Raw genomic sequence first — 23,866 nt, 5'->3', positions numbered from 1 at the left:
TTGAAACTAGGTTATGGTTATTGTTAACATAATTTCAGCTTTAATAAGGATAAGGCAATTTAATTAATTTGTTGTTCCACTTATTCATGCATTCCATGATTTTCTTGTATGTGCCCTGACCAGGGATCGAACTGCAACCTTGGTGTATCTGGAGGACGCTGTGTTGTAGGTGGCAGGAAAGGTACCATGTGCCTGACAGGTGGGCTCAGACCAAACTGGGTTCAGCAACCTCGGTACTTGGGTTCTGGCTAGGAAAGAATTCAGAGCAAGACCCAAACTATAAGAGAATATTTATTGGGTAAATTACAGAAGTAGAAAAAGTAATTCCTCGAAGAAATAGGTTTAGGAAACAAGTTCTAGAGGTGAAAGAAGGGCCCTTGGAGCTTGGAGTGAGGAAGCTAATTGAAATGTGTGTGTGTGGGGGGGGGGGGGGGCGGCACTGGGTCCTCTCTCCTAAGTGTTCTAAGGGTGGAGATTTTAGGGGAGGTCCCAGGGGAAGATCTTAATAGAACATTTCCAGGTGAGTCCATTCAGGGTTGTGGTCTCCACTGGTTGATTGGCTGGCACCAGGACAGAGGGTCATTATTCCATGCAGCTGGTCCTGAGGTCAGCCTTGGCTGGTTTTGTTACTTATCTGGGCCTGGAGTTACAACTGAGGCCTAGATGTTATCTCTAGGGAGGAAAGGTCAGGGGATCCAAACCTCATGGCCAGTAATATGCTAGAGGAAGTAGAGTCATCCTGGCGGCAAAGTCCTACTCTACAATTGGTTGTCCCTTGCTAGGCACCTGGGGCTTTCCACCCTGGTGACCTTCTGGGCCTGGCCCATTGTCCTTGCTCTGCTCATGTTTGTCTGCCTACTACATACCAACAGAGCTACCCGACCAGGGCCTCATGGTATATTTTAATTCTTCTAGTTAGTCACATTTTAGTTGTGTTAACTTATTTTACATTACAAAGGTAAAATAGTACATTGGCTGAAATAAACATGGGAATTTCCCTTGTCCCACCACCTTTTCACTTCTTTGCTACTTCTCTCCCCTTAGACCACTGAACCCATGAATTTCCCTTAGAATTTCTGTTCCTCTTATTATCAGGATCATTATATGAATGGCTACCATCAAAAACCAACAAAACTTCACTTGTTAATATGAGAGAACAACTGTCCTTCTTCAAACAGTCCAACATTTTTGTGGTTTTCCTAAGTTCCTGGAAGTGACACTGAGTATTTTGTGTAGCTTTATATAACGCTGGTACATACCAGTGTGTATGTGTTGGTGTAGTGGAGCAAGCCCTTGAGAAAATAAGGAAAGTAAACTAAAGTCTGATCTGTGGTCATCAGCTATTTTATCTATAACCAACGAATCTATAATCTACATCAAAGAAGCATTTTATATTTGCCTTCTTGAAGAATGGGTAGGTGTCTATAGGGAATCTCTACATTGTTATAAAGTACCCATGACATTTTATCTTCTCTTTTCATGGTTAATAATTGCATGTGTTCCTTTATCAACTTAATGTCATCTTAATAAGACTTTTTTCTTCTGCTTTCTTTTTTTTTTATGTTTTATTGATTTTTTACAGAGAGGAAGGGAGAGAGATAGAGAGTTAGAAACATCAATGAGAGAGAAACATCAACCAGCTGCCTCCTGCACACCTCCCACTGGGGATGTGCCCGCAACCCAGGTACATGCCCTTGACCAGAATCGAACCTGGGACCCTTCAGTCCGCAGGCCGACGCTCTATCCACTGAGCCAAACCGGTTTCAGCTTCTTCTGCTTTCTTAATGTCTCAAGTAAATTATTTGGAATTAAATTCCAAGAAGAATACAGTTTTGAGGATGTTCATAATTGGTATCATTTGCATATTTTTAAATCATAATTTTAAGATGGGCTTAGAGAAGAAAGGGATTTGACAAACTCATCATTACAGTGGCTAGTGTAAGTAACCTAGTGTAGGGTAGTATATCTTTAATTTGCCTACCAGAGAATTATAAATCTTAAGTTGACCCAGCATCCTACCTCCATTAGATACATTGCTAATGCTTTAAGTACAGATAACTGGTTTTTGTTAAATAAACACAAGAATTATCCTTGTTTTTCTATCAATGCCATCTTTCTCGTATATATCTTATTAAAACTAAATTTCTGCTGATTTATTATTATTCACTCTTGAATGGTTTATAGCTTCTTCTGTGATTTCACATGTAAAGAATAACCTCTGTATAGTGGATAATTTCTCATAAAGACCTCATACTAGTATAAAGAAGTTTTATTTATCCCTACTTAGTAACTGAGTAACTGTTTGGTCTTTTGTGGTAAAATGATAATGACCCAGGTATAAAGGTGCCAGTCAAGGAATTCTGATCTTTTTCACTGTTTGTTGCCCTAAATAGCTGTCCTTGATGTGCCAACTGGTGACCAGTCATCTCTTTTCTGCTTACTTTCATGCCAAATAACTACTTAATTGGTTTCTAACTGGTTTTCATTACAATAAAACATGTTGAAAAGTAATAGCAGGAAACTGGAACATTCTCTAAGCAATGTTGGCTACATTAGAGTTTGGAGGGGTCAGAAGGACATCATTTGCCTCCCAAATATTTACCACCATTGTCTTCTTGCTATTGAGCTCAATCCTGGATTAGACATGGTGTGCCTCCAGACGAATGTATTAGTCATTTCCTCTAGCCTTCTGACTTATCAATGAGTTACAAGGTGTGAGAAATACCTACCATGTTCGTAATCCAGCTTACTGCTCTGAGGCAGTAAAGATATTAAAATCTATATTTTATAGATAGAAATAGCCAAGGTCAGAAGGCTTAACTGATATACCCAATGTCCTGTGGCTGATTAATATCAGAACAAGGACTGAAATTGTATAGTACCCTTTCTACCATATTACACTATCTTCATGAATCTACACTAATAAAAGAGAAAAATGGTAATTGGCATACGACGATACCCTTTTCATTGGCTAATCAGGGCTATATGCAAATTAACCGCCAACTATGATTGGCAGTTAACTGCCAACTAAGATTGGCAGTTAACTGCCAACAAGATGGTGGTTAATTTGCATATGTAGGCACAATGCAGGGAGGCGAAAGGGAAAGCAGGAAGAAGCCCCCTGCCACTGACAGTGATCAGAAACCCAGGGGGGAGCTAAGAGCTGGGGGGCAGGGCAAAGGCGGCCCTGGGGCCGCCTTTGCCCTGCCCCCCAGCCATGATCAGAGAATCAGGTGCCTTTTCCATCCTGGCCAGTGATAGCAGGAAGTAGGGGTGGAGCCAGCGATGGGAGCTGGGCACGGTCGAAGCTGGCAGTCCCGGGAGCTAGGGGTCCCTTGCCTGGGCCTAAAGCGGAGCCCATGATCGCGGGGCTGCTGCAGCTGCGGGTCCCCGCTGCCCGGGCTGGACGCCTAGGCCAAAGGCGTTAGGCCTGGGCAGGGGCGGAGCCTGCAACCTCGGGGAGCTGGGGGTCCCCTGCCCAGGCCTGACACCTCTGCCGGAGGCCTCAGGCCTGGTCAAGGGGCCGATCTGGTGATTGGTGATTGGAGGGTGATGAGGGTCAACTCCTCTGGCCGAGGCATCAGGCCTGGGTGGGGGGCGGAGCCGGGGATTGGGGGGATATGATGGTCCCCTTGCCCAGGCCTGAAGCCTGGGTCAGAGGCATCAGGCTTGGGCTGGGGGTGGAGCAAGCGATCAGAGGGAGATGGGGGTCTCCTGCCCAGGCATGATTCCTGGGCCAGAGGCCTCAGGCCTGGGCGGGGGCCAGAGCCAGTGATCGGGGGGAGATGGGGGTCCCCTGTCCAAGCCTGACACCTCTGGCGGAGGCGTCAGGCCTGGGCAAGGGGCCGATCAGGCAATCGGAGGGTGATGGGGGTCTACGCCTCTGGCCGAGGCATCAGGCCTGGGCAAGGGGCAGAGCCAGCAATCGGAGGGGTCTGGGGGTCCCCTGCCCAGGCCTGATGCCTGGGCCAGAGGCATCAGGCCTGGGCTGGGGGCAGAACCAGTGATGGGGGGAAATGTGGGTCCCTTGCCCAGGCCTGACGCCTCTGTCAGAGGCATCAGGCCTGGGCAAGGGGCCAATCCTGCGATTGGAGGGTGATGGGGGTCAACGCCTGAGGGCTCCCAGTATGTGAGAGGGGGCAGGCTGGGCTGAGGGACACTCCCCCCTCCACACACCCAGTGCACGAATTTCGTGCACCGGGCCCCTAGTATTATAATAACTGTTTATTGGATAAAAGCAACTGGCCATGGCCTTATACAATTTTGAAATCTAAGGAAATGAAAACATCAAGAGCTGTATTCTCAAAGAATTTAGCTCTCTATCATTTCTATTCACTCATTTTATAGTCTCTTTTTTTAAAAAAATATATTTTATTGATTTTTCACAGAGAGGAAGGGAGAGAGATAGAGAGAGTTAGAAACATCGATGAGAGAGAAACATCGATCAGCTGCCTCCTGCACATCCCCCACCGGGGATGTGCCCGCAACCCAGGTACATGCCCTTGACCGGAATCGAACCCGGGACCTCTCAGTCCGCAGGCTGACGCTCTATCCACTGAGCCAAACCGGTTTCGGCAATAGTCTCTTAACTGAATAAAAAACATGAGGGCAATGAAGAGAAGAAATACATTATAATACAGCAGATTTGTACTAGAACTCTTAAGTTAGAAGCTTATGGTTTGGGGAGGTTTGGTTTTCTAATATAAATGAAATAGTCATCTGAACAATTTCTCTCTCTCTCTCTCTCTCTCTCTCTCACTCTCTCTCTCTCTCTCTCTCTCTCTCTCTCTCTCTCTCTCTCTCACACACACACACACACACACACACACACACACAGTAAACCAGAAAGGAGAAGAAAAAGCCAAGTAAACCAGGAAAAGAGTAACCATCATCAGTTGTGCACAGTAATATCTTCATCATTGCGTAACTAGTTTTTACATGGTTTTAGTCACTGTATACTCACTGTTTTGTATGCTTATGCTTTATCTTTTTGTTTGGTCTTTTTTATATAGACCTTTCTGTATATCTTTCTAGTTCATGTAGTTATTCTTTTATGGCAACATGGTATTTCATTATACTGTTTAATTAGTCCCCAATAATTTGGTTCTTTTTTAGCCTAATAAAATAGCTCTGAGCACACCCTAACCGGTTTGGCTCAGTGGATAGAGCATCGGCCTGCGGACTCAAGGGTCCCAGGTTCAATTCCGGTCCAGGGCATATACCTTGGTTGCGGGCACATCCCCAGTGGGGAGTGTGCAGGAGGCAGCTGATCGATGTTTCTAACTCTCTATCCTTCTCCCTTCCTCTCTGTAAAAAATCAATAAAATATATTTTTTAAAAAAGAAGCTCTGAGCATCTTAGCAGAAACATTTTGTTTTAGTTATTTGGAATGTTATCATGGTCAAAAAATATAATTTATTAAATATTCTTCTTATATATTTTCAGCTTGTTCTCAAAGACTATATTATTTTATAACATCCGTAGCACAATCTGAGGACATAGTCAATTATCCAGCACCTCATCAGCATTGGTTTTACCATTTTTATCTGTTTATATTATTTTAATAAGTATGAAGTAATGCTGGTGTTGGTTGAGTGTTGTCCCATGTACCCAAGGGTCGCCAGTCAGGGGATCATCCTGGTCAGGGCACACATGCATGTTGTGGGTTCAGTCCTCATCGGGGTGCATGCTGAGGCAGTTGATCAATGTTTCTCTCCCTCTCCTTTCCTCTCTAAAATCAATAAAGACATTTAAAAAGTAGGTATGAAGTATTACCTCTCCTTCCTTTTCTTTTTTTTCTAATTGTAAGAGTAACACATAATTTTTGTAGAATGCTTAGAAATACAGAAAATGGAGAGAAATCCCACCACTGGAGATGAGTGCTCCTTCTCTATGTGTTCTTTTATTTAAATTAGGCCTCTTTTTTCTAAGAAGGTCCTTGGAGAAGGCAATGTTTATCTCACAGTACTTTGAGAAGTTAAGGTCAGGTTTTATCTATACCTTCTGATAACCATTCATAGTTCAGCAAAGTCTCATTTTTCCCTAAAAGATATCCTTCCTCCACCCTTGACTTTGGAGGGATGAGAGTCTGCAGGAAGTTCAAAGTTGAGAGGTTGAAGGAAGTGGCTGAGAGAGGTAGGAGCCTATTAGTAAATTAAGGTGTTGAAAAATCAACTTTTAAAGAGAACTTTTTCTGAAAATAGGGTGGAGGGGACAGGAAATCTGCTTTTTACTTGACATTTGGGACCTAACATTTTATTTCTTAAAAAAAAAAAAAAAAAAAAAAAATTCCAGAGAAAAGAAATTCCACGGACCATTGGCTAAACACTCCAAACTCTTATTCTATTATTTGTACATGGATTTGATGTGTTTATGGATTCACAGAGAATGTTTACATAGAGTTACTGCAGTCAGCTGACAGGAAGGAGGACATGTGGGGTGGGGGTAAGTCAAGCCATAGGAAATTCCAGAGAGTCTTCAAGTGTCTTGTCTTTTCTTAACAGATTTTGATGGTTAAGGCTCCCTCAAATGTCTGAATAAAAAGGGCTGAAATGCGAACAAATGTGTTACAGAAGAGTGTTTCTGTATCACAATTCCTGTTTTTTTCTTTCTGTGTTCCTCTACTTCCTTCAGAAATATTGGAGGAAACCCCTCCTTCTTCCTGTGCTTCAGATTACCACTTTTAAAACGAGGGTCATAAAATTCATAGCAAATGCATTTGAATTGCATTTGTTATTCTGGATATTTGAGTGGTTTGGAGGTGAAAAGGCATTTAGAAAATGCTTAGTGCTTCACCAGGGATCTCATTAAAAGCAGCCTCAGATCTGTATTCCTCCTCAGAACCAGTGTCAGTGTAACTTGGATTTCCAGAGACATTTCTGTTTTTCTCTAAGGCCAAATAGCTTTGCACAGTCACTTTTTAGTACTTGAAAAAAGATACTAAGGTATTGATACCCTCATGAGCCAGAAGGCTTTTCTTTTTCCTAAAGGCTCTTTATTTAACCCAAAGATTTAAATGAAAAGCTAACAAAGATTGGACATTTTATGCATTTATACCAAAGAAAGGCTCAGCCCTGGCAGGGCATATGTACTGGTTCTAAATGGCCTTGCTCCCAGTAACACCAGTGCAGGGCCTTCCCACGTGACTGTAAGTACAGACAGAAAACTGAACACTCAGCAGATTACGAATATAACACATACTCTTTGATTTTTAAAAATATATATTTTTATTGATTTCAGAGAGGAAAGGAGAAGGAGAGAGATATAGAAGCATTAATGATGAGAGAGAACCATTGATCGGCTGCCTCCTGCACGTCCCCTACTGGGAATTGAGTCTGCAACCTGGGTATGTACCTTGACCAGGAATCAAACCGTGATTTCCTGGTCCATCGGTCGATGATCAACCACGCCAGGCAGGCCACAAACTCTTTGAATTGTACTGGAACTTTACCTTGACAGGATGTAAGTATTTGAAATATTGCTCTAGTATTAAGAATGCAGAACTTGTTTCCTTTCAGTTTAAAAAAAATGTATTTTCAGGCTTTCTCTCTTTTTGAGCCTTGGAAATTCTAATTTTTATAGGGATCATCTTACAGTGCAGCAGCATTTGTGATACATCTTTGGAATTTCCTTTACTTTAATTATCTGCAAATGAGAAATGTTTTGAAAACAGAAAAATATATGTATGGGAGGGTATCCTGCCAAATTTATCTTTTCCCTTTGGCAAGTGATATTCATTTCCAGATTGGGGGCTGCTGCCGGAGCAACAGTAGGTTGCATCATATGAGTTACATGGATATGATTAATGATGCAGCTGACCTGAGTATAATGTGGCAAAGTTAGAGCTGCTACAGCTTATCTTGGTTTTTATTAAAAACTAGAGGCCCGGTGCACAACAATTTGTGCACTGGCGGGGGGTGTGTGTGTGTCCCTCAGCCCTACTTGTGACCTCTCACAATCTGGGACCCCTCAGAAGATAACCACCTGTTGGCTTAGGCCACTCCCCGGGTGTCAGATATGCAGGCCCGATCCCTATGTGCCTGCCCCGCCTCCCCGGGTCATGCACACAGCAGGGCCGATCCTGGGGTTGGGGCGCCGCCCCCGTTGGTGCACAGGGCAGGGCCAATCAGGGGGTTGGGGCGCCACCCCGGTCGCACACAGGGCAGGGCCGATCAGGGGGTTGAGGTGCAAGAATAGGGCTTCCTCGGGCCGATCACGCCACCAAGCCCCGCCGCCAATGGCCGCACACAGGGGTCCCGCCCACCCAGGGTCGCACACGGGTCCCACCCACCCAGGGCCACACACGGGGTCCCGCTGCCCAGGGCCACACATGGGAGTCCCGGCTGGGGGTGGGGCTTAGGCGGCACACAGGGGCCTGGATGGTGGCTCGCGCTGGCCCACCCTGCCTGCAGTATGCAAATTAGCCACCATCTTTGTTTACGGCTAATTTGCATATTGCGCTGATTAGCCAATGGGAGGCGTAGCAAAGGTATGGTCAATTACCATATTTGTCTGTTATTAGATAGGATAGATTCAGGGAGCATTTGAGATTTTGCTCTCAGGCATATGTCATCTGTTTTGGCTCAAACAAACTCATAAAAATAAAATAGATTCAACTAGCCCAGCCAGTGTGGCTCAGTGGTTGAGTGTTAGTTAACCTATGAACCAGGATGTCACCATTTGATTCCCAGTCAGGGCACTTGCCTGGGTTGTGGGCTCCATCCCCAGTAGGGGGTGTGCAGAAGGCAGCAGATCAATGAGTCTCATCATTCTGTCTCCCTCTCTTTTCCTCCCTGAAGTCAATAAAAATATTTTTATTTTAAAAAAGATTCAACTAACAATGTAAATAGCAAAGCTTATTTGAGGTAAATTATATTAATTATATATTGAATTTGCAAGAAACTATATTCTTTTTGGTACGGTACAAGCAAACCAATCCTTGGCTCTGACTTAGGAAGTGGTATGTTTTTTTGCTGGGGGTATGGGGGTACTTAAAATAACTGATAGTTCAGTCTTAAACTTTATTGTTGAGTTAATTAATCCACTGAACTTAGAGGTTTAATAGCTATTTACTAATGTAGAATTCAAAAGGGTACTAAGTCTGATCTGTTATACTGGATTTCAGTTATCTTTTCTACTTCATGTTATCTTGAGATGTAAATGATAGGATGTGGTTGAAGGCTCTCATTACAATCTGAATAAACATGACATGCTGCATACTATGGAAACATTCTGTGCCTTTCTGTTGAGTCACTTTTCCAGGCTTAAAAATTATAATTTATAATTTTAATTAGAGATCTACCTTAGATAGGAGAGATAGAAATATAGTGATTTACATGAATCACAAAATACTTTACTCAAAAAAAAAAAAAGTGTATCGTTCACTTTTCCATTTTTTTAAAAAAAGCATAGTCTCTTGCCCTCAGTAAGCTTCCAGTCCAGTAGAGGAACACACAGCAGTTTGATAAGCATTGTCATGGAAGTGTAACCAGGTACTTGGGTACAGAGGAACAACTACTTAGATTTATGTAGGACAGGTAGGACAGACTTCATAGAGAGAAAGTTGCTTAGTTTACAGAGTCTTAAAGGAACAAGCAGTTGCTAGACAACAGAAGGGTAAAACGGTAATCCAGGTCGAAGGAACTAACTTACAATATCATGGACTTCACAACAGTTTGCTTTTCCTGGAGGGTAAAGGGTGAGGAAGAGGATATACCCAGAAAGGGTAGGTAGGGGCGAGATCTAGAACTGGTCTTCTGTGACATACTAAACACTTTAGATTTAATTCAAGGAGTGATCAGGAATCCTTAAAGAATTTTAAACAGGCCTGGCCGGCATGGCTCAGTGGTTGAGCATCAGCCTATGAATCAGAAAGTCACAGTTCCATTCCCAGTTGGGGCACATGCCCTGGTTGTGGGCTTGATCCCCAGGAGGGGGGGTATAGGAGGCAGCTGATCCATGCTTCTCTCTTATCACTGATGTCTCTCTCTCTCTCTCTCTCTCTCTCTCTCTCTCTCCCCCCCCCCCCCACCTCCCTCTCTGAAATCAATAAAAATATTTTTTTTTAAAGAATTTTGAACAGGAGAGTAACATAAATTATATTTGGGGATAATTGCTTTGTATTACTTGGGATAATGGCAGCATCATAGAGACTTGATTGGAAGGTAGAAGAGCCAGTTAGAAAGGTAATCAGTAGTCCATCCACTGTAGCAGCAGCAGAGATAAGGTAGGACGTGGAAGGGAAACAGCAGATATTGCCGTCAGGACTTGGCACTTTGGAGACATATGTCATTGTCATCTGGGACATGACGATTCCCCTCAATGATGTTTAAATTACGAGGCTTTCTGGTTAAGCTGGTTAGGTACTGATCATTAGCAGAGAGATATAACCTTGATAGAGTTAACTTATTTTTCCCTGGGCACTTGTGAACATGTAGTGCTTGATACTGATAATATGGAAAATATATCCTGTGGAATATACAAACAAATATAAAATTTAATCTCTTCTGGATTTTTATTTATAAAGGAGATTTGCAGTCCTCCTTTTTGAACACTGCATCAAGATTTCCCATCTTCTATCAAAATTTATTGCTTGGTTTTGTTTTCCAAACAGATTGTTCGGACCCAAAGCCGAAGTGCAGGTGGAAGGAGGATCTCTGAAAACAGCTATTCTCTGGATGATTTGGAAATAGGGCCAGGTAAGCAGAGAGTTCCATGTGCATGACGTTCTCTGGGAAGTACTCTTCAGTAAACAGTATCTTTTGGCCTCAACACCAATGCTTTTGAAGGAAGAGTGGTACAAATTAAATGGGAGTCTATCTGTTAGATACTGTTATGGAGAGATGCATGGGTTGTCTTTCTCCATTGCTCGTGGGAGTGAGGTATCCCTTTCCCCATTGGGTGCTGCGAACTTATGATATCGAGAAGAATAATTTTCTGAGACTTGCATGGGAGGATGAGTGACTTTTATTTGCATATAATTATGTCCTTGGGTTTCCAAAGTTCCATTTTCCTTAATCCAGTCATGGAAGACGTGCAGCTGGGGATTCAGTAGAGCTAGAAGCAAAGCCCGTGTCCAAAGTTTCCTTTCCCTGGTGGAATTGGGTGCGGATTAGCATCAGGCTAGTTGCAGTGCATCAGTCCATTGTGTAGGGTCCACATGGCCATGGGCCATGTGGGCGAATGCAGGAGTGTGAGAGTCCCGCAAGGCAGGAGTTAAACACCAGCAAGCAAGAGGCAAGAGTGCAAACCAAGCCTGGCCAGCAAGGGCTAGGCAGTGGTTGAAAGTCAACCCTGTGAAGCAGGAGTTCACAGATTCCTGGTTGGGGCACATGCCCGAGTTTCGGGCTTGATCCCCAGTGTGGGGCATGCAGAAGGCAGCCAATCAATGACTCTTCCCTCATTAATATTTCTATCTCTCGCTCCCTCTTCGTTCCTCTCTGAAATCAATATAAAAAATTATTTTTTTTAAAAAAAAAGAGTGTAAACCAAGACAGTGAACTCCTTTGTTTAGGAGCTTAGCTATCCCAAGTCTTCCCAGGCTTGCTCTGGCTACACTACTCTGGCCAATGATCTGTTCCCAAGTGTGACTGACAGACAAGAACCTTTTCTTTATCACCCAGACTTGACGGGCATGCATTTGAACTGCAGCTTCCTGGCAAGACTGTACAAATGAGTATAATATTTAGCATTCCCTTTGTTCCTTTCCTGCTAATTAATAATTAGGTTAAATTAAAACAGTATCAATACAAGCCATTCCCAAATGTCATTGCTCTCCACAAACAGCTTCTCTGTGTTTTTAATCCATCCTTGTTAGTGGTAACCTGTGGTAAACATCTGGTACCTTTGCAGGATTCCAAGAGAAGTGCGACAGAGAATTTTGGCTCCATGGTCATTTGAGGCTTGAGGGGCTCTCATGGATGGGCAGTATCAAAATTGGTTATCCTGATCCCTGGCCAGATAACTCAGTTGGTTAGAGAATTGTCCCCATACACCAAGGTTGTGGGGTTTGATTCCCAGTCAGGGCACATACAAGAATCAACCAATGAATGTATAAATAAAAGTGGAATAACAAATTGATGTTTCTCTCTTTCTCGCTCTCTCTCCCTAAAGTCAATAATAAAAAAAATTTTGTTTAAAGATGGGTTATCTGTACTACCAGTGGTAACAAAACACCTTAAGGGTGGAATTATTATGTTTTGAAGGGCATATAAAGGTAAATAGAAGAAATTTATTCCATTACATGACAATAGCCCCAAATTGAGAATCTTGAAACCACTAAAGTCATATTTTATCTTCTAATAAAGCATCTTTTTGCATACTTCCAGGTCAAGTGTCAACTTCTGCATTCAATTTGGAAAAAAGTGAGACTAGGCGAAACCTGGAGATCCCACGCCTGTCAGAAACCTCCATAAAGGATCGAATGGCCAAGTACCAGGCAGCTGTGTCCAAACAAAGCAGTTCCACCAACTACACAGTATGTGTTCTGCATCATTCATTCATTCATTCATTCATTCCTTAATCCAGCAAATGGTCACTGAGCACAGGAACTAGAAATGTCACCAGACCCTGACTTGTGAGCCCTGGCTCCTTCCCTCGTCCTCTGAGCCCCCAAACCCTTTTCACAGAGATCCTACCCTAGCTTTATTTCCATCCCTACAATGTTCTATCCTGTCTTTGCTTTCCTAGGCCTCATTCCCACCCCACTCATTTTTTGTATGATGTTACCATTCAGTAATGTCATAGAGTTTTTCTGTCTCTTCTGCTTAATCTTATTGTTAAAGAAGTATTTTATTAGTTTTTACAGAAACATCTATTTTTATTTCTGTTTTTGAAGGAAAGAAAGGGCAAATAGTGGAGATATATTTGACATTAATATGGGTGGGTTTTTTGCAAGTTTTTATTGATATATAATTCATATGACATAAAAATAACCATTTTAAAGTATAACAGCTCAGTAATTTTTAGTATATTCACAAGGTTGTGCAACCATCCCCATTGTCTAATTCCAGAACATTTCCATCATCCCAAAAAGAAACCCCATGCCTGTGCAATCACTTCCAATTCCCCCAGCAGCCACTAATTTACTTTCTGTCTTCATGGACTTGCCTATTCCAGACATTTCTTATAAATGAAATTGTATAGTATACAGCCTACTTAATCTTTTCTCCTTGTGATGTAATGATTTTCTAAAAAAAATTAGAATAGTGAATGGGAAAAGGGGAGAGAAATGACAAGATGATGTGCTCAGTAAGAACAAAAAGTTGGTCTTCTAAATAAAATGGAGGGTTTTTCTATTTTATACTTACCTATGCTTCACTGGCAGGATGCCACTATGGCACTGCTTAATTGAAGTTGCCTTTTAAATGCCATTTATTCATATGTACACATGCATATATACACATGTACACATACCTATATATGTATCTTTCAAATATTTGTTCCAAGATTTCAAATTACAATCCATTAATTTCTTATTTTTTTAAAAAAAATTATATTTTATTTCAGAGAAGAAGGGAGAGGGGGAGAGAGAGAGAGAGAAACATCAATGATGAAAGAGAATCATTGATCGGCTGCTTCCTGCAAGCTCCCTACTGGGGATCGAGTCCGCAATCCGGAATCAAACCCAGGACTCTTCAGTCCGCAAGCCTACGCTCTATCCACTGAGCAAAACTGGCTAGGGCCATTAATTTCTTGATGTCCTATTTTTTAACAAAGTTGGAAGACTAGTATTGAATTTTATTTGTTCCCAGCCAGATTGAAACTGGTGCCTATTAGAAATTGTAACGTGTATTTCAGGAGTTGAGCCTTCTTTTTCCAACATTACTAAGTATGCATTCTCCAGTAGTATTTATTGGTGGGTTAAGTCTCAGGGCAATGAATGATTTCATCTTGATTTTTCACTGTAATTTTAAGAAGAGATGTGTATAAATCAATAGTGAGTATGAAAAATGAGCAAACTTAGACTTCTCTGAGAAGGCAGGTCAGGAGATACAGCAAATCACTGATCTGTGCAGCTCTGTTCCCTCTTGTTACAGGATTTTGCTGCTTCTCAGTGCCCTGCTGCTATAAACATTCCGACCAAGTGACTCCCTAAGTGGAAAAACCTGTTCAGTGACCTTTTTTTAAAAACTCCTAATAGAGTTTCTAAATTGCAGTCTCCATCTCTGAAACTTTTAAGAGTTGAAATGCTTTAGGAATTCTTGTAAAAAGTACATTTTATCTCATCCCCAAAGAATTTCTCAGGCCCCCTACAGAGGATGGTTGTAACAAGGCACACACCCTATGGCAGTGATTTTGGGCTCTGAGATGGGGTCAGGAATGAGTGGTTGGACTGTTGTACTACTGTCTTCTGCAGCGCTGGCTGCCAGCTCCTCACTATAGATGCACCCCCAAAATGTGTGCCTTAACTTGGAATTCCACACTTGATTAAGCCAGTCACACTCACACTCCCTTCATTGGCCCTGTGGCCATAATTATGTTTTCTCCCCATGCCTACAGAATCACAGAGAACAGAAAGGTACTATATTTCTAGCAGACTAATGATAGGAAATGTCCATAATTATCTACCTCTGTATTAATCTTGGATCTAATATATAAAGTTAATTTTAATATTTAATTTCATATTAAATTTTAAAATTTAATATGTTCTTTGCAAGGGAAAAAATTTGATTATGCTTATTCCTATGATAGTATTAATGCCTGCTTGGTATGTTGAGGCTCTGTTATGAGTAGTAGAATAAGGTATGTCTTTAGTACAATGTATGAATTTTATATAAAAAAACATGTTTTTTGAAAGTCTCACTAAAAAAAAAGGTTGTTTTATAGTTATCATTAAATATAATTTGTTTTCATATGTATACATCATCCCTGTCTCTCTTTCCAGGCCGGGCATATTTATATATATGGTCAGTATATTTTCTTAATTATTGGCACTTGGCATCTCCTTTCCCTGCTCCAGAATGGTCTTTTCTGATAAAACTCACAAGCTTTGCATTCCCACAAGCTCTGCTGCTAGAAGAGTGAATCACAAGAACATTGTATGCTGGGGGTGGTCTGTGTGTGTCTGTGTTGATGTGTGTATATATTCTAATGAGCATCCGGTTTTAGACTAGTGTACAGATATTTAACTCTGAGGGACGTGTCCACAAAGCTGCTTCTGTCGTTTCACAAGTCAGTGGGTTTTGCTTGTGAGCATTAGGGGGTTGATTTGACCTGAGGCCTCTTAAAAGAAATTTATTTTCACATTCCAAGTTTACTTAATAGATGTGCTGTGAAGAGAATAGTGAGAATTCATTTTATTATTTTGAGAATTAAAAAAAAAATTCACAGACTATTTTTATTTTCTAGAATGAATTGAGAGCCAATGGCAGTGAAATCAAAATTCATAAGTTGGAACAAAAGGAGAATGTGCCCCCGGGTCCCGAGGTCTGTATCTCCCATCAAGATGGAGAAAAGGTGGGTTCAAAAGGCTGATGTCCAGTTGCCAAAGAAGCATGTGCTCTAAATTAGATGCTTAAAATTAGAAACCACTCTAACTCTGGGCTGTAGAGTGTCTGGGAATTTGGTAACAGCTGCCAAGACAGATTGTTGTTTTTGCAGGTCACATAATTTTGGTTGGGGAGCTCTGCAACTTATAGCTGACCAAATAATGAGCCTTCACTGGAAAATTCTTTTGCTCAGCAAATGCTCAGAGGGCATAGAGCTAAAGTGATTTTTGAAAATCTGTTTTGATTAGAAATATTATCTTTCAAAGTATTTGTATATTATTAACTAATTTTATGCAATAAAATTTCATTCTTTCACTCATTATTTTGAAAGGTAGGCACTATGCTAAGCATAGGAAATGCTAAGCTGAAAAACTAAATATGAACGTACCATTCTATGTGGTCTTTATCTGCAAGGAAGCTAACAGTAGAAGGGAGATGAGTAACAGGTTGGCCATCATAAAACAGTTTGACCTCTGCTGTGAGAGGGCTATTCAGAGCTGTGGAAGCTGGGACTAAGAACATTTGCCCTAACTTCCTCAGGAAGGTCATGTCTGAGCCAAGTCCTGAAAAATGTGTGGAAATAGGCAAAGTGAATAAGGAGAAGAAGTTTGGGTAAAGAAAGAGAAGAGTATTCCAGACATAACAGAGGTTGGAAATTGGAGATTTAAACTAAGATGACTTGGCTGAGCAGGGCGGTACATACAGGCCATGATGAGAGACAGGTGGAGGGAGAGGGCCAGAGTGGGTCTTGAAGAGCTTTGTATGCTACCCTAAGAGTTTGGGATGTAGCCCTGCAGTGCTGGAAAGCCAGTGTCAGATTTTAAGCAAATTAGATTTGTATTTTATGCATTTATTGTTAATGAATGGCTTAGTTGGAGAAGTAACAATATAACTGTCAGGTGAATTTATCATTTTCTTTTCCAATCCATTACCCAATCTCTTTTATCTTTTGGTCTGTACCAGCAGTTCTCAACCTGTGGGTCGCTACCCCTTTGGCGGTTGAACGACACTTTCACAGGGGTCGCCTAAGACCATCCTGCATATCAGATATTTACATTATGATTCATAACAGTAGCAACATTACAGTTATGAAGTAGCAACGAAAATAATTTTATGGTTGGGTCACAACATGAGGAACTGTATTTAAAGGGCCAGAAGGTTGAGAATCACTGGTCTATATGATAGTGAAATGTTAAGTTAGTTAAGGAGAAAGAGCTTTCAAATCTATTACAGTGATTAATCTTAGGAGAAAAACCATTGTTTCTGTTATACATATTGACACCTTGAAGCCATTCGTCCAAAAGATGAAGATATCTTTAAATTGTTCTCAAACTTATTTCATTCTAACAGACGTTATTTTTTAAATATATTTTTATTGATTTCAGAGAGGAAGGGAGAGGGAGAAAGATAGAAACATCAAATATGAGAATCATTGATTGGCTGCTTCCTGCACGCCCCCCATTGGGGATGGAGGCCACAACCTGCGCATGTGCCCTGACTAGAAATTGAACCGTGACCTGGTTAATAGGTCAATACTCAACCACTGAGCCATATCAGCTGGGCCCTCTAAAGTTTGCTGTATTGACAGAACACTGACAGGAACTCATGAAATACACTACACACTCGGTTGGACCAAAGTAGTCACACAGAAAAATGGTCTCAGATTAATGGCTACATAAGTTGAATCATAAATAGAACAGGAAAAAAAATTTAGAAAAATTAAATCACTTTACAAATATATGTTGAAATAATAAGACAAAAATACATGGCAGTAATGTGTTTCATAATCATAAAATTACCAAATAAATTACATACATCCTTGCAACAGTGGGCTCAGGCATCGGTCACATGAGTCACATGTCCTGTATCAAGTGAGTTCTCTCATAAGTCTGCCTGGGTTTCTCATTTTTTAAGTGGAAGATTATGTCTTAAGAATAACGAAGTAAATATGTTTGGAATATTTTTTATAGCTTATAAAAATGACACTTAGAGGAAAAATATTCCCAGCATTGAAATCCCCCAGTGTACCCTAAGAGCATAGTTTGAGAAATGATCCTCTGGAAAATAACACATGGATTGTCCCGATATCTAATTTCATGTTTTCTTCTTGATTGGATTCATGCTGGTTTGAAACTGGAACTCTGAGCTGGAACTCTGAAACTGGAGGATCAGAACATTTTAATTATAACTTAAAAGAGCTTCAGTGCAACTGAATCACGAATTGGGGAGTGGGTGGGGAAGAAAGGTGTTAAAGATAGGGCATCGTCTTCAAGCACACACTGTGGGTTCATAAGTGCTTGGCTGCCTTAAAATTCATAACATTTTTCAGAGCCTCAGCTATCCCTTTGGTTGTTTGCCTACTTTTTGTTAACCAATACCTAAGAACTATTTGAACTTTGATTTGTTCCAAAAGGACATTAGTGCTAGGGCAAACTTGCCTCAAATAGAATATTTTGTAAAGGTATTGTCCTTCCCTTTCTTGTCCTGTGAATGGATTTGTACTTTCCTTTAATGAAATGTTTGAGCAAATTCTCATGTGCTCTCTCCTGGCTATTCCTGCAGTGAAGTCATCTGGGTTGGACATGTGCAATGATGTCATGATTGGCATTAGCTTTACCTTTTAGGTCCAAGGTGACCAAATTAGAGGAGAAAAGAAGAACATCCTGGGATAGATATACCCACTAATTAGCAAAAATTGAAGAGCTTTTTATGGCCATGCATGACTTTCAGAAATTTTATTTCATATTATTAAATGAAATAATGCATGTAAGGTGATCATTTCAGTGAGCATAGTAAACACTCAGTAAATATTGGCTGTTATTATACTGGTTCACTTTATACCATGTCAGAATTCCTGTAATGAAAAGTGAGTTGTGGGGAAGAACCAACCATGCTGAAATTCAGGTGCAGTCAGGCAACAATTTAATGTCCAATATTTTATCATCAGAAATGTATTCAGTACGTTAGGCAGCCTAGTATAAACTCTCAGTATCGCACATAAAGTCCCTGACATCCGAGTGAAAGAACTATTACAGAAAGAGCACATATTCGGTCTCTGCTGACCCCTCATCATTTTGAGTGTGGACAAAGACACCAGGAAGGCTAGGGACCAGGAGAAAGGACAGAGAACGCTAGTAGAAAGTTCTTTATTTAACTTTGATGGTTTCTGAGGGGAAATATGCACCCACACACAGAAGATCTGTCATCTTGTTAAACACTGCTATTTTAAGACTGGGATTAAAAAGGGAAACTCACCTTGAAGGTAATACCAGAGGTTAGTTTTAGATACATTTGTTGTACAGCTATCAGAAAGTCTTCTATGCTAACAAGCTTGTTTCAGCAGAATGTGTTTGGTTGGAAAATAAGGAATTAGGAAAATTAAAGAATAATAATAGTAGTTTCTATATTTAAAGACTTTATTTTGCCTTGGAGTGAGTTATGGTTTATGGTGAGGAGCTTTGCTCTCCGTGATAGAGGGTTTGTTTGTCACCACTCCCTCCCCCCCCAACCCCTTTTTATTTTTTAAGAATCGAAAGATATGGTTTAGAAGTTCTTTTATAAAGAGAAATGATGCAGAGTTTTGGCAGTGGAGTGCAGTCTGCTTCTGGCCTTACTCTGTAATTGAGAGGCATGTTAATATCCTCATAAAAGACATTGTGCTGCCTCTTGTTTAAATGCTCAGCTGTTCTGGGGCCGTTATTTCCCCCAGGCAGCCAGTGACTGACTGGAGTCAGCAGGTTTCTATGGCACTAGCAGCAGCTTGCTCATTTATTTTTAATGTGATTCCTAATCCCACCCCTCTTTTTTTTGTAGGTTTCTGCAGCTGAGAATAGCTTGGCAGTCCGTTCCACGCCTGCTGAAGTTGACTCCCGTAAGCATTCATTCTTAGATCTGGAGGGTGTCCCCATTGCTGTCAGTGCTGAGAAAGTAACATTAAATTCAGCCGATCGGATCTTTCCCTTGCTTTTAAGGAGTTGTGCTTGAATACCCTTCACACATTTCATGGCTTAGGGAGAAGTTAAATTCAACTATATATTACTAACTTGGGGCAAACTGAACACTTTTTAAAAAAATATGTCCTTATTGATTTTAGAGAGAAGAAGGGAGAGGGTAGAGAGAAAGAAACATCAATGATAAAGAAACATGGATTGCTGCCTCTTGCAAGCCCCATACTGGGGATTGAGCCAGCAACCCAGGCATGTGCCCTGACCGGGAATAGAACCAGTGATGTCTTGATTCATAGGTTGACACTCAACCACTGGGCCACACTAGCTAGGCAAACTTTTATGCTTCTCTCATTAAACTTATCCTACTTTTTGTACTAAATCTTTTCAGGTTTAAAGCTATAAAAACTAATTTTGAAGTTTCATTTAAAAAATATATATATATATAACATATTTTTATTGGTTTCAGAGAGGAAGGGAGAGGGAGAGAGAGAGACAGAAACATCACTGTTGAGAGAGAATCACTGACTAGCTGCCTCCTGCACACCCTGCTCTGGGGATTGATCGAGCCTGCTGAAACCTGGGCATGTGCCCCTACTGGAATCGAGCCAAGACCTCCTGGTTCATAGGTCGATGCTCAACCACTGAGCCACGCTAGCTGGGCTGAAGTTTCATTTTAATAAAAGTTGAGCCGAAACCGGTTTGGCTCAGTGGATAGAGCGTCGGCTTGCGGACTGAAAGGTCCCAGGTTCGATTCCGGTCAAGGGCATGTACCTGGGTTGCGGGCACATCCCCAGTAGGAGATGTGCAGGAGGCAGCTGATTGATGTTTCTCTCTCATCGATGTTTCTAACTCCTTATCTCTCTCCCTTCCTCTCTGTAAAAAATCAATAAAATATATTTTTTCAAAAAAAATATAAATAAATAAATAAAAGTTGAGCCAAAGATTTCATTCATTTACAGGGATAAAGAATTAGTATTTGAGTAACATATTAAATATCTTTCCCTACTTATCTAAATGTGTACCATAGTCTACCCTCTAGACCAGTGGTCGGCAAACTCATTAGTCAACAGAGCCAAATATCAACAGTACAACGATTGAAATTTCTTTTGAGAGCCAAATTGTTTAAACTTAAACTATATAGGTAGATATAAGCCGCAGTTTGCTGACCATGGCTCTAGACCAATTCTAGAGATTTTCCTGTTTTGTTAAATTTCATCACCTTTTCATCCTATTTTGGAGTGATTTTGAGCTTCACTTTGCCCAAAGATAAAAAACTTTGGTTTTCTCTTTAGTATATCCACTTTGATTCTGATCTGCAGTGTTTTATGTATATACATATTTGGATTTCTACCTTCTCCCTGGTTAGTTAGTTTATTAGACACTTAAAAACTTAGCAACTAAAGTAGAGCTAAATAAATCTCTAGTAAACCCTACCTTATAATTTTAGAGAGAAACTTTTGCTGCTTGAATCCAAGAATATTCCTTTTGCAATCATTTTGTTTGGATAGAAATCTTTCTGGCCCTGGCCACTGTGGCTCAATTGGTTGGGTGTTGGCCCGTGCACCGTAAAGGTTGCAGTTCGATTCTCGGTCAGGGTGCATGCCCAGGTTGCTAGCTTGATCTCTGGTCGGGGGCGTATAGGAAGCAGTTGATCCATATTTAGCTCACACATAAATGTTCCTCTCATTCCCTCTCCCTTTCCCTCTCTCTAAAAATTAATTTAAAATATTTTTAAAAACTTTTTTCTAAGTTTTGACTAGGTTTGCAAAACATAGTACTTTGTTGACTTAACTCTATATTATAAGGAATTATTTATGTTTCCTTAGTAGCTGTATAGTGGCTTTTCTGTGCCTCTTCTTAGTTTTTCACATTATAAATGTATTGGCAGGAAGTTAACTTATGCAGGTGACACATCAGTGATTATGAAAAAAGTTTCATGGAGTCTTTTTCCATAATCTTTAGCCATGGATATCTGCTATAGGACTGATCAAAAAGATAGTGTCAAATCTCTCTCTCTCATACGTGTTTTGAAATTTTTACTCTCAAGCACCCCAGAAGGAGTTAGCAGGAATGGTAACTACCAAAAAGTCATCAAAGTCTATAAACAGCCTTTAAAAATGACAAAAGTGCCCTGAGCTCCAGCACCCTGTCCATCCCAAGCCACTAAGTTATTTGAGCATCATCCCCTGCACTGAAAGGCCGCCAGTTCAATTCTGGGTCAGGGCACATGCCAGCATTGTGGGCTTGATATCCAGTAGAGAGTATGCAGGGGCAGCTGATAAAAGTCTTGCTCTCACGTTGATGTTTCTCTCTCTCCTTCTCTCTCTCTCTCTCTAAAATATATATTTATTTATTTATGTGTAAATATATATATATATAGAAAAATATATATATTAACTATATATGTATATTTTTAAAATGACAAAAGCTACAGGGCAGAAAGTCCCTTATATAGGGTGTTTTGGATGACAAAGCGTGAGAAAGCCTCCTGGCTGAGAACCTGATTTGTAAGAGACCCTAAGAACATCGCTTTTAGCATTAGAATATTCCATAGTAGAAAAGCAGTGTTTTTCCTGGTTTAGTGAAGGCCTGTTTTAGTGAAGGCCCTTTCTTTGCTTTGGGGAGGAACCCCTTCTCTGACTTCCCATGAGGTACTAAAAAATCTCTTCCTTTTGTAACTCAAGCAGGTAACTCCCAGGTTAAGAGTGAAGTCCAGCAACCTGTCCATCCCAAGCCACTAAGTCCAGATGCCAGAGCCTCCAGCCTTTCTGAGAGTTCTCCTCCCAAAGCAGTGAAGGTATGATGGCAATTTCTCTGTGAGCCTTTAGACATTGTTTTACTAGTGGAGTCCATTGCACCTCTATCATTATGTTCATTATAACCTGTTTTTACTTTCCAGAGGATAAAAATACCAAATAAGGATACACTTAAGGCCAGTCACTTTTCCTGGAAGTCTTGTTACTTCTGCTCAGATGTTTGGGTCAGGAGAGGGGAGGCTCGCTAGGAGCACTCAGTTTGAAATCTGGAAAACTCATGAAAGTTTTAAGAAAACCTGAAGTTAAAAGAAAATAAACTTTTTTTTAAAGTCCAAGTTCATTCATCTGTGAATGGGTAAAAGCTCACAAAATGGAAAATATGAGAAATCCGTTAAACTAAAATCAGTCCATTGGACAGGAATGTGCAATGTCAACTTCAAAAGAGTGGCTCCCTGGTCTGGGGAACTTTACCATCACATGATTAGTGGTCAGCATATTTAAAGAAAGAATGTGTACATTCCAGAGGGGGTTGGCCAGCCCATTTGCTGTAAAAAATGGACATTCAAGTAACACTTATGTTTTGATATACTCTTATATGTAAAGTAATGTACAAAAGAAAATTTTACTTGGCTTTTCAACCTATGATCTCTTTTTACTCACCAATTTAAAAAAACCATCTTTTCCCTTTCTACGAACAAATATATATTCTCATAAAAAATAAACAAAGGTTTAAAAATATCCAACACCTATTGTAGGCTGATTATTATTAAAACTGGCTTGTTTTCGTTGAGTGCTTTGCCGATGTTGTGCTAATTGACTCATTGGGATTCATAAGCAAACATACCTACATTTCTTTAGTGTCTTCCTCCTCTGGTGCTCTCTTAAGTTAAGGTTTGAGAGAAACTCAGCAGGCAGAATTAGTTTTCAGGTAGTTGAAGCTGCCCCATCCTCATGAGCACATCTGCCATGCTTGTATCTCTCACCTGTGGGATGATTGGTCCTTTAATGAAAGTTAGTGCACAAAAAGGATCAAGAGAAGAGGACACAGGTGAGGAAAGGGGAGAGTCCAGTATTTAAAGGGTGGGTTAAAAAGAGGGAGGATGGGTAAAGAAGATAAACATGAACGTTTAAAAGGAAGCAGGAAAAAGAAAGGAAGCAGAGATTCATGAGGAGAGTAAGGTTTATTGAAAAGGAGCAGAGAGAGAGGGGAATTTCATCTGAATGTCAGACACGAGGGGTCAGAAATCTATGGCCCATAAGTCAGCTACTTGCTTTGGTGAATGAAGGTTTTTTGAAAAACAAAAAACAAAAAAAGAAAAGGAGCAGAAGGTAAAGAAAGTAGCAAGAGAAAGTGAGTTTAGGGAGAAAGAACGGAGTTATATGAGTAGTGATCGAATCTACACATGTATTTGACATGGCCCTCTTCTGTGCTGGCCTTAAAGATCTGCTCATGCTATCGCCAGCACTTTTCTTTTTCCAGTATTTGGAGCCCAACAAAGTAGCAAATGCCACAGGGTTAATTTCCTCTTCAACAGCAGCCCTGCCCAGATGTGAGTCCTTGGGTTATAGTTCTGGATTAAGAATGGCTAGCAAATCTGACTTGTCCATGGGTTCTGTGTGACTGAGGGACTAGGGAAATTCTATGACTAATCTAAGAACTGAAATCTGTTCTTGA

At 40.7% G+C, this 23,866-nt stretch overlaps 1 protein-coding gene across 4 annotated transcripts in view; it reads left to right on the top strand.

Moving 5' to 3' along the window:
* LIMA1 (LIM domain and actin binding 1) overlaps nt 1-23,866 on the top strand; it is a 98,161-nt gene that overhangs the window by 64,078 nt on the left and 10,217 nt on the right. For 3 of the 4 annotated variants that reach the window (XM_059682839.1, XM_059682841.1, XM_059682840.1), the window contains exons 5-9: nt 10,613-10,697; nt 12,327-12,475; nt 15,349-15,456; nt 19,302-19,359; nt 22,120-22,232. In XM_059682839.1, the coding sequence (XP_059538822.1) occupies nt 10,613-10,697; nt 12,327-12,475; nt 15,349-15,456; nt 19,302-19,359; nt 22,120-22,232 (513 nt within the window). The remainder of the gene's footprint in view (nt 1-10,612; nt 10,698-12,326; nt 12,476-15,348; nt 15,457-19,301; nt 19,360-22,119; nt 22,233-23,866) is intronic. The other variant, XM_059682842.1, reaches the window with a different exon arrangement.

Source organism: Myotis daubentonii, chromosome 2 (genome assembly GCF_963259705.1).
Source record: "Myotis daubentonii chromosome 2, mMyoDau2.1, whole genome shotgun sequence".
Taxonomy (NCBI): Eukaryota; Metazoa; Chordata; class Mammalia; order Chiroptera; family Vespertilionidae; genus Myotis; species Myotis daubentonii.
Note: the sequence above shows the minus strand (reverse complement) of the source record. Positions and strands in the feature narration are given on the sequence as shown.